The 15155-nt window shown below is 42.2% G+C and overlaps 1 protein-coding gene across 1 annotated transcript in view; it reads left to right on the top strand.

Moving 5' to 3' along the window:
• Positions 1–13083, top strand: part of LOC120020559 (solute carrier organic anion transporter family member 5A1-like) — a 28335-nt gene extending 15252 nt beyond the window's left edge. The window contains exons 3-10 of the mRNA XM_038964264.1: positions 1785–1917; positions 2281–2498; positions 3230–3394; positions 3927–4125; positions 6490–6649; positions 7263–7504; positions 10657–10721; positions 12087–13083. Of these exons, the coding sequence (XP_038820192.1) occupies positions 1785–1917; positions 2281–2498; positions 3230–3394; positions 3927–4125; positions 6490–6649; positions 7263–7504; positions 10657–10721; positions 12087–12559 (1655 nt within the window). The 3' untranslated portion in view covers positions 12560–13083. The remainder of the gene's footprint in view (positions 1–1784; positions 1918–2280; positions 2499–3229; positions 3395–3926; positions 4126–6489; positions 6650–7262; positions 7505–10656; positions 10722–12086) is intronic.
• The last annotated feature ends 2072 nt before the right edge of the window (positions 13084–15155 follow it).

The raw sequence follows: 15155 nt of genomic DNA, 5'->3' as shown, positions 1-15155 counted from the left end.
AGCTTGAGCAATTTTGACTAAAACAATGGATAAATGTTGCCCTAAGAGTTGTGCAAAGTTAGTAGAATATGATTCATAGCTGTAATGAATACAAAAGGTGATTCCATCAAGTATTAGGCTAAGTCTGGGGTGTGAAGACATGCAATATTTTTTCAGGGATTGCAGGACTTCTTTTAACTTTGTGGTTTCTTTTAACTTTGTGGTTGACATACTATCAACTTTTGACGCTGATAAAGTCTTTACAGACGGTCCCTAACCGTGCATTCATTCTCTCAATCATATTTCTCATCTCCTTTTTCTAAGTAAAAATATCCACTTGGTGTATAATTTTACTGCAAGAAATGCTTAATCCTGCAGAAGTTCATATTATATTAGGTTGTGTAAGAGGTTATAGACCTAGTCAGTGTCCAGATTTCAGTCAGGCTATTACATTTAACCCATCTGAACAGTAGACTGCAGTTGCCTTGACGTGCCATATTTGAAGTCACCTTCTTGTGACTCTCGAATAGTGCCTAACCATCATCACACACAACATAACCGACCGGCACTGCTATCATTCGCTTTTACCACTTCACCAAATATTTCCCAAACATTACTTTTCTGGCCCTCCATTCTCTTTATTTTCAACTCTCAATTTTGCAGCCAATCTCTTATTGAATTACACTCTGGCATTGCCCATTTTGCGGATTGAAGTTTGTGTGGATCGAAGTTGACTTGTTCTGCCCGTTCTCAAAAGCATTTGGTGATTGGCGTGTAGGCTATTTGGCGCGCGAACAGTTAGGCCCTAAAGCAGGCTTATGTACTATCACAGATAGACTCAAATAATGAAAGAAAAACCTCAATGTAGATATAGATATAAATTCCACAAGAATGATACATTTCTGGATTTTTTTAAAGTATTGTTTTCTTTGTTCAACCCACCCGCCCTGCAGTGTTGACCCTTCTTTTTCAAGACCTCTGCAATCCACCCTGGCATGCTGTCAATTAACTTCTGGGCCACGTCCTGACTGATGGCAGCCCATTCTTGCATAATCAACGCTTGGAGTTTGTCAGAATTTGTGGGGTTTTGTTTGTCCACCCGCCTCTTGAGGATTGACTCAAGTTCTCAATGGGATTAAGGTCTGGGGAGGTTACTGGCCATGGACCCAAAATATCAATGTTTTGTTCCCCAAGCCACTTCTTTATCACTTTTGCCTTATGGCAAGGTGCTCCATCATGCTGGAAAAGGAATTGTTGCTCGCGGAGGATGTGTTGGTATCATTCTTTATTCATTTATTCATTCTGATTGAATGGCTTGTCCTGCACTTTGTAAAAACCTGCATGTTGTAAAAATATCTTGGTTCCTTGCTATGTTTAGAAATGTTAATACAAAGAGGACTCTGTCCACAAAAATATGAGTTGAGTCCTCATTCAAAGGCAACGGCAGTTTTGAATACAAAGATAACTGTGTTATTTAGCTCCAAACCCCCCCCCCCCCCCCCCGAGATCAGTTATTTTAAAGAGGACTATATGTGAAAATACCCTTAGATGCCTCACATGATTGAGTCAGGGGTAGAACATAGGCTTACACCCCAAATTGCACCCTATTCCTTATAGTTCACTACCTCTGATCATAGGGCTCTGGTCAAGAGGAGTGAACTATATCGGGACTATGGTGCCATTGGACGCACCCATGCTCTTGATTCTCCATTCTGTTGATCCGTTCTCTTAGCATCCATACTCTTCTAACCCATTAAGTTACATATCCATTTGTCCTGATGCCTCACGCCTGTCTCTCTCTGCAGCTGTCATGTATGTGATGGGAGCCCTGGGTCCGGCTGCTGGGTACCTGCTAGGAGGAGTTCTCATCGGCTTCTACGTCGACCCCAAGACTGTGGTCAACATAGATCAGAGCGACCCTCGCTTTATTGGCAACTGGTAATGTTCCAGACTTTTCACTGAATATGTTAAATTATGAGATTAAATAAAGATATTAGCCAATTTCATGTTTGGTTGCCAAGGCCTAATATGTAAATATGATTGGATATATTAGAAATGTACATGTTAGCTTGTCAAATGGTGTTGGACTTTGAAATGCATATTACTATTGTCGTGTTCCATGGTGTGTTTAATTTGGGGCTTGTATGTTGTGGGAATGTGCTATTGAACTCAATGCAGATAATAGGATAGATTGTCTTAGACACACAGTAGTTGTATACATAATAAATACTGTACATTACACTGAACATAAATTTAGTTTTGTAACTAATAGGGCCTAAGCTAAACCCTCCCTGCTCTCAGGTGGAGCGGATTCCTGCTCTGTTCTGTCGCCATGCTGCTGGTCATCTTCCCCATGTTCACCTTCCCCAAGAAGCTGCCTCCCAGAAACAACAAGAAGAAGAAGAGGAAAAAGATCAGCCTGGACAACGTGTCCAGTGATGATGAGATCACCAAGGAGAAGACCAACAGCAAGAGCCAGACAGTTACATCGTCCATGGGCTTTGGGAAAGACATCAAAGGTATGCTATACAGAAAGCAGATGCGTTCCAAATGGCACCCAATTCTTTGCGTCAGGGCTGTTCAATCCTGGTCCTGGAGGGCTGAAACACTTTGTGTTCATCCTCTCCTTCTAAGCAAGGACTAATTCAGACCTGGGACACCAGGTGAGTGCAATTAACTACCAGGTAGAAACAAAGTGTTTCAGCCATCCAGGACCAGAATTGAACAGCCCTATGTGCCCTGGTCAAATGAAGTGCACTATATATAGCTAGGGTAGGTTGCAATTTGGGGCGCTCACTGAGGCTATTATTAAAAGCAGGGTTATCTTAATGACTCTTGCCTCTCATACTATTACTGATGATAGTCTATCAGCGCTCGGCATGGTTTGTTGCTGCCACAGACTGCTATATACAGCTAGAGCTGCACTGCTGTCACACACAAAAACATTTTTATTACACAATCACAGCTCATTGCCACTTAAGTGGGGTTTCATACTAATCTGGGCAGTTGAAATGTAGTTCCTATTAAGGTGATGCGTAATCTGAATAGGAAGTGAATTACATTATACATAATCCTTTGTCTTCCTGGTGAGCAGATGTGCCCTTGGATAACTCCATAATATAATTGGACCTTTAGCCTTTGAGTCTGTCTGTGATGCTCATTTAGCTAACGCGCGGTGTTCTCTCTTTATATTTCTGTCTCTCAAACTTTCTCACTCACTCTCTTTCTCTCCCTCCCTGTCCCTGTGTAGAGCTGCCTAAGGCTGCAGTGAGGATCCTGAGTAATGTCACCTTCCTGTTTGTGAGCCTGTCCTACACTGCAGAGAGCGCCATCGTCACCGCCTTCATCACCTTCATACCCAAGTTCATAGAATCTCAGTTCGGCATCCCAGCGTCCAGCGCTAGTATCTACACAGGTAAAGGCACCCCTAGTAGCTACACGGGTAAAGGCGCCCCTAGTAGCTACACGGGTAACTGTATCCAATTTAACTGTTCACCTGTACTAGAGTTGCACTCTGAAGCGCATAGCTTGGAACACAGGTCTGTTGGATCTAAATGACTTCCAGCTTCACCACAGAGATCAATTAGAAGTCAGAGCCTTCCCATTCCTCACAAGCACCTCAGTCTGGGACACCTCAGCCTGTATCATTTAAGACTACTCCACATCAGTGGGGCCACGGTGAGATTCACACTCACTACTCACTACTTGACCATGTTCCAGGTGCCCCCTTTATTTGAGGGGGTGTCTTAAAGCTCCCTCACCACTCCCCTAGAAAGGAGTATCTACTCTGTGTCATGTGTACTTTGGATGGTGTGTTTGGAAGTGAACAGAAGGCCGAAGTAAATTCTGTTGTACAATTGTATAAGTGTAAATGTGAAACAGATTGCCGTGATCTAATCTTTCCGTTCTAGAGAACACCATTGACTATCTTTCTTGTGCTGGCCCAGGTGTGATCATCGTGCCCAGTGCTGGGGTGGGGATAGTACTGGGGGGCTACATCATTAAGAAGCTGAAGCTGGGAGCCAGAGAGTCAGCCAAGCTGGCCATGATCTGTAGTGGGGTCTCTCTGCTCTGCTTCTCTACTCTGTTCATAGTGGGCTGTGAGAGCATCAACCTGGGAGGCATCAACATTCCATACACCACCGGGTAAGATGGAGACCGCCCTCCTTCCTTTCTTTCTTTCACTCAATATCCCTCTCTGAATCTTTTGATTCTTTCTCTGCAAACATTCCAGCCTCCAAAAACCAATATCAAAGAATTAAGCAATGTGAGGATTGTTTTTGGTTTGTACACTCAGCATTGTGCGTGAATTTGTGGTGAAGGTCATGATAAAGGCAGAAGGCCCCTGTGGCTGTCACCAGACTGAACAACTTTGATGCATGAAACTGTTATCTAGAATATGAGGCTGATCGATATGCGATTTTTGGGTCCGTTACTGATTTTAGGAAGGCAAAAGTCACTGATTACCGATATCTGCCGATATATCGTTTTTTAGAGGTGGAATAAAAAACAAATTGACACATTGTGCTCAAAAGGATTAACACATACTCTAAATTATGATGATTTCTTAGATTTATTTAAGAACATTTTATTTGTGGTTTAACATGAAGCAACTATATATCCTCTATAAATACAACCCTTGTTTAGTTTACCTTCTTAGGTACCATGTAAAGATGTGTATATCGATGGAAGTGGATAAGAAGTATGCAAAAGTGTTTGTGCTAAACCACCACAAGGGGTATCTGGCTGACGAATTAAACTTTGTCTCAAGGTAAATCTGAAACTGCACCGTTCACAAATAAGCATTGAAATGCAGTAGCATGCCATTCGTAATGTCACCACTGGTGTCAGCATTTGTCTTGAGTAGATTTACTACAGCGTTTACAACAGTCGAAGGTCATGTAAACAAACACTTGATGACACCTCAGTGGTTATGACAAGCACAAGCTTGTCTTACAGAAAGCACATGTACATTGCACTGTTATTCAATACAAAATATATTGGCTAGATTTCAACTTCAAATTGCATGTGCCGATGACTGAAAACGTTTATGCAGCCAAATGCTTGTCGCACTGGTTTTAGTCACACGTTCTAATTTAGCTAGCAAACATTAGCTTCTTAGATCCGCGCCAACTGTCTTGCTGTTTGCAGATTGTATATTTCAGGAAAAACTAACCAAATAAGCCCACTAGATAACATAATGGGGCCCAGAAAGTAACAGCATAGATATGTATTACTAACCCAATATACTGTAGTTCATCTGTGTTGTTTAGTGGGAGAAAATTAGGCATAGAGGGCAGAACAAGCAATGATGTGGGCAAAGTCAAGCATGAGCTAGCGAGACCCTATTGGTGCGTTGTGGCGTGTATTTGCATTTTTCCGTTAGGGAATGCCTTTAAAAAATATATATATACTTTGGTAAAGCATTATGTTCGTAACAGATTCTAGTTTTGGGAACTGGGGAATGTATTGAGATTTGTTTCACTGATTGCGAAAATTAGCAGAATGTCGGCCCAGTTTCATCTAGTTCCATCCTCTCCTACTACCCGCTACTGGACTTCCACTGCAGTGTTCTTTTTGTATCAAGGACGAGTGTTCACTTTAGCGCAAGTCCAGTGTTGGCACATATTGCTAACTAGCAAGCTAAGCTAACTACCTTGCTGGCTAGCTTACATTAACTAAGTGAGAATGTGCTGAGGACAGGCCTGCTTGCTTGGTGACGTATACATTTTGATTAGTTACTTACTCAAATAGGCTGGCTGTGGCAAGCTGCTCATCGTCAAACCACCATGCCTAGTCTCTCACATTGTGACCTAGAGCTGAATGATGTTCAATGAGCAGCTGGTAGAGCGCCCTCTTCAGGCAAACAGTTAACATTGATTTTTTTTTACTGCAGATTAGTTTATTATATGTATATAATACCGGCGCTTTATCTGTTGAATAAAGATCGATACACGTATCTCAATGAAAGGCTAGTATCAGACGATTTTAATATTGGTCAACTGATTTATCGGTGGGGCTCGATCTAGAAGGGAACTCTCTGTTCTGCAGTCCTGGGGCCTTGTCTCCTCTCTTATGTGCATCCCAAATAGCACCCTATTCCCATTTAGTGCACTACTTTTGACCAGGACCCATTTGTCCCTGATCCAATTATGATTTGTTCATCCCTCCCTGATATATCTTCAATTGTTGTAATTGCCCTTGTTCTGGGAAATGTGTTTCGGTGCAACTAATATCAGTGTAAATGTGCCGATTTGAATAGCAGCAAGGAAACATATTCTGACTTAATATTATGTTTTAATCAGTCTTCGGATAAAGCTGTGATGGTTGTTTTCCTCTAAGGGTATTTAGGCCTCTTCATCCCTCTCCCTTTCTCTCCCCTTCTTTCTTTCTCACTTCACCTCTTGCTTTCTCTCTCTCTCTTCCTATACTCTCCCCCTTCATCTCCCTCTCCTTCCCTATACTCTGTCTCTCTAAATAATATATATCTCTCTCCCTCTCTCTTCTCAGTCCTACTCTGACTATGACCCATCGTAACCTGACTGGAGGGTGTAACGTGAACTGTGGCTGTAAGATCCATGAGTACGCTCCGGTCTGTGGCTCTGATGGCATCACATACTTTAACCCCTGCCTGGCAGGCTGTAGCAGTGTGGGCAACGACAGCAAAGGAGTGAGTCCCTCAGTCACCACAGTAGGGTTGCAAAATGATAACAGGTTTTCACAGATTTCCTATTTATTCCCTCTAGATTCCAGAAATATTCCAAATAGGATTTCTGAGAATTTGGGGAAATTTACCAGAACTTTGCAACCTAAAGCTAACCCTAAGGGCTCAGACTCACCAAGAGTGTTTGCTGGCCGAGAGTACTTAGCACCTCTGAACGTAATTTGCGAACCGAGTGCGCACCGATTTTACATGTAGAATTGTGTGAAAAATGTCGTCAGTAAGATGTCCACAGCGGGTGGTTCCTAAAACACAGTGAGCTGAACGATCGGCAGATCAACATTCGGAGTGATGTGTGTGAGAGCATTAAAGCTAGGGCCAAGAGTTCTTCTTGGCCATCGTGACTTGACCAGGAAAAACTATATTGTTAGGCCCTAGTTATAGCTAACTGTTCATAGAACAAACATTCGTTAAGCATCTATTTACACTGTACAGCCCACATTGGTAGTACTTGAATAACACACTCCTAATGGTACGCACAGTTGCTCCTTAGAAGTTCACATCCATAGTACAATAAGATGAGCTGAGTGTGATGCTTTGTGTCCCTCCCTCCTTTTCTCAGATCCGGAACTACTCGGACTGTGCGTGTGTCCAGAGCAGACAGGTCATCACCCCCTCCTCCAACGGCCAGGGCAACCAGCTGCAGCTGGTCATCGTCAAGACCTACCTGAATGAGAACGGCTACGCAGTGTCTGGGAAGTGTGACCGCACCTGCAGCACACTCATCCCCTTCCTTATCTTCCTATTCATCGTCACACTCATCACCGCCTGCGCTCAGCCCTCCGCCATTATCGTCACTCTCAGGTATAGACCAAAAGAAAATACACTTGCAGTGCATTCGGAAAGTATTCAGACCCCTTCACCTTTTCCATGTTTTGTTACGTTACAGCCTTATTCTAAAATTGATTAAATACATTTTGTTCCTCATCAATCTACACACAATACCCCATAATGACAAAGAGAAAATATAACAAAAACATAACTTATTTACATAAGTATTCAGACCCTCTGAAATTGAGCTCAGGTGCATACTGTTTCCATTGATCATCCTTGATGTTTCTACAACTTGATTGAAGTCCACCTGTGGTTAATTCAATTGATTGGAAATTATTTGGAAAGGCACACCTGTCTATATAAATCCCCACAGTTGACAGTGCATGTCAGAGCAAAAACCAAGCCATGAGGTCGACAGGATTATGTTGAGGCGCAGATCCGGGGAAGGATACCAAAAAATGTCTGCAGCATTGAAGGTCCCCAAGAACACAGTGGCCTCCATCATTCCTAAATGGAATAAGTTTGGAACCACCAAGACTCTTCCTAGACCTGGCTGCCCGGCCATACTGAGCAATCGAGGAAGAAGGGCCTTGGTCATTGAGGTGACCAAGAACCAGATGGTCACTCTGACAGAGTTCCTCTTTGGAGATGGGAGAACCTTCCAGAAGGACAACCATCTCTGCAGCGCTCCATCAATCAGGCCTTTATTGTAGAGGGGTCTGACAGAAGCCATTCTTCAGTAAAAGGCACGACAGCTCGCTTGGATTTTGCCAAAAGGCACCTAAACGACTGTCATACTATGAGAAACAAGATTCTCTGGTCTGATGAAACCAAGATGGAAATCTTTGGCCAGAATGCCAAGCATCACTTCTGGAGGAAACCTGGCACCATCCCTAAGGTGAAGCATGCATGCTGTGGGGATGTTTTTCAGAGGCAGGGACTGGGAGACTAGTCATGCTCAAAGGAAAGATGAACGGAGTAAAGTACAGAGAGATCCTTGATGAAAACTTGCTCCAGAGCGCTCAGGACCTCAGACTGGGGTGAAGGTTCACCTTCCAACAGGTCAACGACCCTAAGCACACAGCCAAGACAACACGGGAGTGGCTTCGGGACAAGTCTCTGAATGTCCTTGAGTGGCCCAGCCAGATCCCGTACTTGAACCCGATCAAACATCTCCGGAGAGACCTGAGAATAGCTGTGCAGCGACGCGCCTCATCCAACCTGACAGAGCTTGAGAGGACCTGCAGAGAAGAATGGGAGAAACGCCCCAAATACAGGTGTGCCAAGCTTGTAGTGTCATACCCTAAGACTCGAGGCTGTAATCGCTGCCAAAGGTGTTTCAACAAGGTACTGAATAAAGGGTCTGAATACTTATATAAATGTATTTCAGTTGTGTTTTTTTTTTTTTTTTAATTTGCAAACAGTTCTTAACCTGTTTTTGCATTATCTGTATGGGGTATTGTGTGTAGGTTGAGGGGGAAAAAACTATTTAATCCATTTTAGACGGCTGTAACTTAACAAAATGTGGAAAAAGTCAAGGGGTCTGATTACTGTCTGAATGCACTGTATAGACAGAGGTCGACGGATTATGATTTTTCAACGCCGATTCCGATTTTTATATACAGTGGGGAGAACAAGTATTTGATACACTGACGATTTTGCAGGTTTTCCTACTTACAAAGCATGTAGAGGTCTGTAATTTTTATCATAGGTACACTTCAACTGTGAGAGACGGAATCTAAAACAAAAATCCAGAAAATCACATTGTATGATTTTTAAGTAATTAATTTGCATTTTATTGCCAGCCTAGTTTCGGGAATTGATAGGCTTGAAGTCATAAACAGTGCAATGCTTGAAGCATTGCGAAGAGCTGCTGGCAAATGCAGAAAGTGCTGTTTGAATGAATGCTTACGAGCCTGCTGCTGCCTACCATCGCTCAGTCAGACTGCTCTATCAAATCATAGACTTAATTATAATATAACACACAAATACGAGCCTTAGGTCATTAATATGGTCAAATCAAAAACAAAACGTTTATTCTTTCAGTGAAATACGGAACCGTTCCGTATTTTATCTAACGGGTGGCATCCATAAGTCTAAATATTGCTGTTACATTGCACAACCTTCAATGTTATGTCATAATTACGTAAAATTCGGGCAAATTAGTTCGCAACGAGCCAGGCGGCCCAAACTGTTGCAGATACCCTGACTCTGCATGCAATGAACGCAAGAGAAGTGACACAATTTCCCTAGTTTAATATTGCCTGCTAACATGAATTTCTTTTAACTAAATATGCAGGTTTTAAAAAATATACTTTTGTGTAGGTATTGATGTTTATGGTTAGGTACATTCGTGCAACGATTGTGCTTTTTTCGCAAATGCGCTTTTGATAAATCATCCTCCGTTTGGCGATGTTGGCTGTCTTCACACAGTTAGCAACGAGCCAGGCGGCCCAAACTGCTGCATATACCCTGACTCTGTTGCACAGAATGCAAGAGAAGTGACACAATTTCCCTAGTTAAAAGAAATTCATGTTAGCAGGCAATATTAACTAAATATGCAGGTTTAAAAATATATACTTGTGTATTGATTTTAAGAAAGGCGTTGATGTTTATGGTTAGGTACACATTGGTGCAACGACAGTGCTTTTTTCGCGAATGCGCTTGTTAAATCACCCGTTTGGAGAAGTAGGCTGTGATTCAATGATAAATTAACAGGCACCGCATCGATTATATGAAACGCAGGACAAGCTAGATAAACTAGTAATATCATCAACCATGTGTAGTTAACGAGTGATTATGTTAAGATTGATTGTTTTTTTATAAGATACGTTTAATGCTAGCTAGCACCTTACCTTGGCTCCTTGCTGCACTCGCATAACAGGTAGTCAGCCTGCCACGCAGTCTCCTCGTGGAGTGCAAAGTAACCGGCCATGATCGGTGTCCAAAAATGCCGATTACCGATTGTTATGAAAACTTGAAATCGGCCCCAATTAATCGGCCATTCCGATTTAATCGGTCGACCTCTAATAGACACACCTATTTTGTAAGGTATGAGGTTGAGGTATGGACCCATCCCGGTACAAAACAAAATGTACAAACAAGATGTTATTGTGTGAAGTAGTAGTTGTAGTGTGAGCACTCTTCTCTTGACTGTTTCATCCCTTCTTTCTCTCCTCTAGGTCAGTAGAAGAGCAGGAGAGACCCTTTGCACTTGGGATGCAGTTTGTTCTCCTCAGGACCCTTGGTGAGGGATGCAGCTAGGCTAACCAGTGAAATACAGTAATGTGCCATTCTGAGAGTTTATTTTTTTTGAGTTAAGTGTGATCTGACTGTCTCCTCCATGAGGAGTAATGAAAGGGAAATGTAATTTGGGAAGACAGGCTCCCATTTCCTGTCAGAGAGCATTACTAAGAGGACAGAAAATGATTTTTTTTTAATTCTCTGCATTTTGAGACATGTATTGGTGATAGGGCTGTCAAAGTTAACATGTTAATTAGTTAACTTTTAGTTTTTTTTCACGCCTTTCATTTTGGAATGGTGGGCCACTGCTGTTAAATGAATGTAGGGTAAACACTGGAGTGGTGTCTCTTGTATGCTTAAACCATCCACTCTGCACTCAGCTTTGAGCAACAAAGTGAAAGGAAAACTTAGACAGTTTTACCATAAACACCAGGTGTTAAGATAACAGCAAAAATGTAATTTGCACAGAAGTAGCTAGCCAGTTATGTTAACATTAGTTATGCTAATCGAACAAGAATGTTTACGATGCCATGGCTTAATGCCTCTAGATTTAACACGATGATTTTAATCAGAAAATAACTTCCATTCCATTTAGCTACGGTTTTTGTTGTAGATCTCAGTTCAAAAGATGAAAGCAAATGATCCCAATTCTAGTGTAGTAGCCGCTTGTGACGAGTTCATGTTGGACATGGATAGGAAGTAACCAAGGCTAGATCTAATATTTGTTCATTTATTTTTTTTACCTTTTATTTAACTAGGCAAGTCAGTTAAGAACATATTATTTACAATGATGGCCTACCCCGGCCAAACCCTCCCCTAATCCGGACGACACTGGGCCAATTGTGCGCCACCATATGGGACTTCCGATCACGGCCGGTTGTGATACAGCCCAGGATCAAACCAGGGTCTGTAGTGATGCCTCTAGCACTGTGATGCAGTGCCTTAAACCACTGCGCCACTCTGGAGCCCGAGCTGTATGATATTTGACCTTTTATCAGACCAGGCTGAGTTTATTTTGTGTTTCCTAACCCTATAATCAAAATATATTACACCTACAACCCAATGGAATGAGTTTTAAATTGAACCTCTTTTAAATAGGGTCAAATTTGAACAATTTCTAAAATAAATACAGAAACCCCTGCGATTAACTAGCTACATTTAAAAAAAAATCTCTTAACAGCCCTAATTGCTGATATTAAATATCTGAAGATCAAGTTGAAAACTTACTGTAATTAGGCTTAAGACATTAGGTTTTAGAAATGGGAATATGTGTTTGGCTTCCTGCTCTGAAAGATGTTCCCCTCAGCCTACATCCCTATACCAATCTTACTTCTGCTGTGTTCTAACTGTTCCTCTCCTCTCTCCCCAGCCTATATCCCTACTCCCATCTACTTTGGGGCCGTGATCGACACAACCTGTATGCTGTGGCAGCAGGACTGTGGCATCCACGGCTCCTGCTGGGAGTACGATGTCACGTCCTTCCGCTTCGTCTACTTCGGCCTGGCTGCCAGCCTCAAGTTCATTGGCTTCATCTTCATCTTCCTCACCTGGTACTCCATCAAGTACAAGGAAGAGCGTCTGGAGCGCTGGCTGAAACACCTCTCGCCCATGGACACGGTGAGCGACCTCATCTGCCACGCCGGGGGTCACAAGGGGCACGCCCGCACCCGCTCCTGTCCCGTAAATATACCACGCAACGAACCTCCCATCATTCCCATCCTCAACAGGGGCCTCAGCAGCCAGAGCTGCCCGGGAAACAGCCTGAAGAGCTTGAAAGCAATAACCCCGCCGGCCCCTCGCCCTCCCACTCGCTCTCTGGAACAGGTGTCTGCCCGTATCTGAGGGCTGGGTGTTGTTTCCAGCCCTCCCTGCTAGCATCAGTCTTCAATGTGTACCTTTCTTATTCTGGTTCTCACTTGTATAGTATTATAGTGTGCACACACACACACAGGCACTGGACGTCACTCAAACAGTCAGCGGTTGGTCAACACGTATACAGGAAGACACTGGGATGGATACCTCGACTTAGCTAATCCCCTCTTCCCTCTGCCTAGTTTTTTTGTGCTTTTTTGTTTTCATCATGGAAGTGAATGAGTATTATCCCTGCATATCATTTCTTTAGAAAATTGCAAGTATGATTGTAATGATGGTATTATGGGATGGTGCTATGTGAAAATGACATGAATAATATCCTTCATTGCTCAGTTTTATTGTTAATTCTAAGACCTCAGCAGAATGAGGTGATTGAGCTAAGAAGCTTGGCCGGCTAGCACAACTAAATCCTGTACTATGCAAGGTCTTTTTGCCCTATTATACAATGGCAAGCAGTATTAAAGGCACACAGTGAGTGTTACCTTCCCTTCCCATACAATGTGCAAACGTCATTCAGTAATGCCCCAGACCTGCGTGTAATGATGACTGGTTGACTTGGAAAGGATATTTTTGGAACATTTGGAATTGGAACCTCTTCTTCTGTATTCTGTGGCAACCTCATAGACAGGCCCACAAATTCTTCCCTCGCTGTAGTTGTAGTTCAGACAGTTGGCTTGCATCCCAAATGGTTCCCTAATACCTATATAGTGCAATACATTTGACAAGTACTCATATGTCTCTGATCAAACGTAGTGCACTACATGGGGAATAGGGTGCCATTTGGGACACCAGCTTAGTACACTCATGATGACTCCCAAATTTTGCTTCATGTACCATGGGCTTTACAGAACAAAGGTGTATTTTGCTTACCAGTCTCTAAGAACTTGTTTTAGACAAAGCTCCGGACCTGATCCTAGATCACCACTCCTACTTTAAGACTTGATACAGAAGGCCCATGAGCTGGAGGGCAACAAGATTGTTGAAACATTCAGGTAGCTTGTGGGTGGAACATGCAATATATTCAAGTACATGTTGCTGTTAGTTTTGCAGGGTGTTTGAGGACACCTGCTGGTCAGATGTGGTAAGCAATATTGTAGAAAGACAAATTAAACTTTAGTGTTTTCCAAAGTAAAATAACTAGGCAATTATTTGGTGGAATAATCTTAATTTTCAGTTCAATCTAACACTTTAATGTTGGAAGTTAAATTATGCTTTTCTATGTACCTATGTTGAGTTTGGGCAGTTGGGAGAGCACTTACATGATACAATGTGGCAGTTGGGTTAAAGTTAATAGCATTAAAAGCTCTGGTTTGTGTTGCCTTTGGGATATTGTACTGAACTAAAATATAAACGCAACAAATGAAAATCAGATTTAGTCACATACTTACTTACTTACTTAACCAACAATGCAGTTCAAGAAATGGAGTTAAGAAAATATTGACTAAATAAACTAAAGTAAAAATTAAATTACATGCAACAATTTCAATGATTTTACTGAGTTACAGTTCACATAAGAAAATCGGTCAACTTAAATAAATTCATTATGCCCTAATCTATGGATTTAACATGACTGGGCAGGGGCACAGCCATGGGTGGGCCTGGGAGGGAATAGGCCCACCCACTGGGGAGCCAGGCCCAGCTAATCAGAATGAGTTTTTCCCCATGAAAGGGCTTCATTACAGACACAAATACTCCTCGGTTTCATCAGCTGCCCGGATGGCTGGTCTCAGACGATTCCGCAGGTGAAGAAGCCGGATGTGGAGGTCCTGGGCTGGCATGGTTACACGTGATCTGTGGTTGTGAGGCCGGTCGGAAGTACTGCCAAATTCTCTAAAATGACGTTGGAGGCATTTTATGGTAGAGAAATTAACATTCAATTCTCTGGCAACAGCTCTGGTGGACATTCCTGCAGTCAGCATGTCAATTGCACGCTCCTTTAACTTGTTAGGTCTTTTATTGTCCCCAGCACAGGGTGCACCTGTGTAATGATCATGCTTCTTGATATGCCACATCTGTAAAGTGGATGGATTATTTTGGCAAAGGAGAAATGCTCACTAACAGGGATGTTAACAAATTTGTGCACAACATTTGAGAAGCTTTTTGTGCATATGGAACATTTTTGTGATCTTATTTCAGCCCATGAAACGTGGGACCAACAATTTACATGTTGCGTTTTGTATTTTTGTTCAGTATATAAGATGTTGCCGATTTAATATGGAAAGTTACCATAGCTCTTTATAATAAACTGAATGATTAAGTGATTATTAAATGATTAAACTGACATTGCAATGTTATTCTAGATGACCATGTATCTGCCAATAGTAGTGACAGACATAGGCTAATTGGTGTAATAATTTTCAGTACTCAGTGGAAAAATACACTAAAGGATAGAAATCACAATTCTTAGTCAAACATTACATATTATTTCACATGAAATGCAGTGTATGTAGTGCACATTTAGGGGCAAATGTATTATATTTCTAGCTACATTTTGAATCAAGGATGCTAACTTTAGTGTTATTTAATCCAATGTTATGTTTCTCAGTGCCTACTTTTCCTACTCATT

This window comes from Salvelinus namaycush, chromosome 25 (assembly GCF_016432855.1).
Source record: "Salvelinus namaycush isolate Seneca chromosome 25, SaNama_1.0, whole genome shotgun sequence".
NCBI lineage: Eukaryota > Metazoa > Chordata > Actinopteri > Salmoniformes > Salmonidae > Salvelinus > Salvelinus namaycush.
This window is presented reverse-complemented; position numbering and strand designations above follow the sequence as displayed.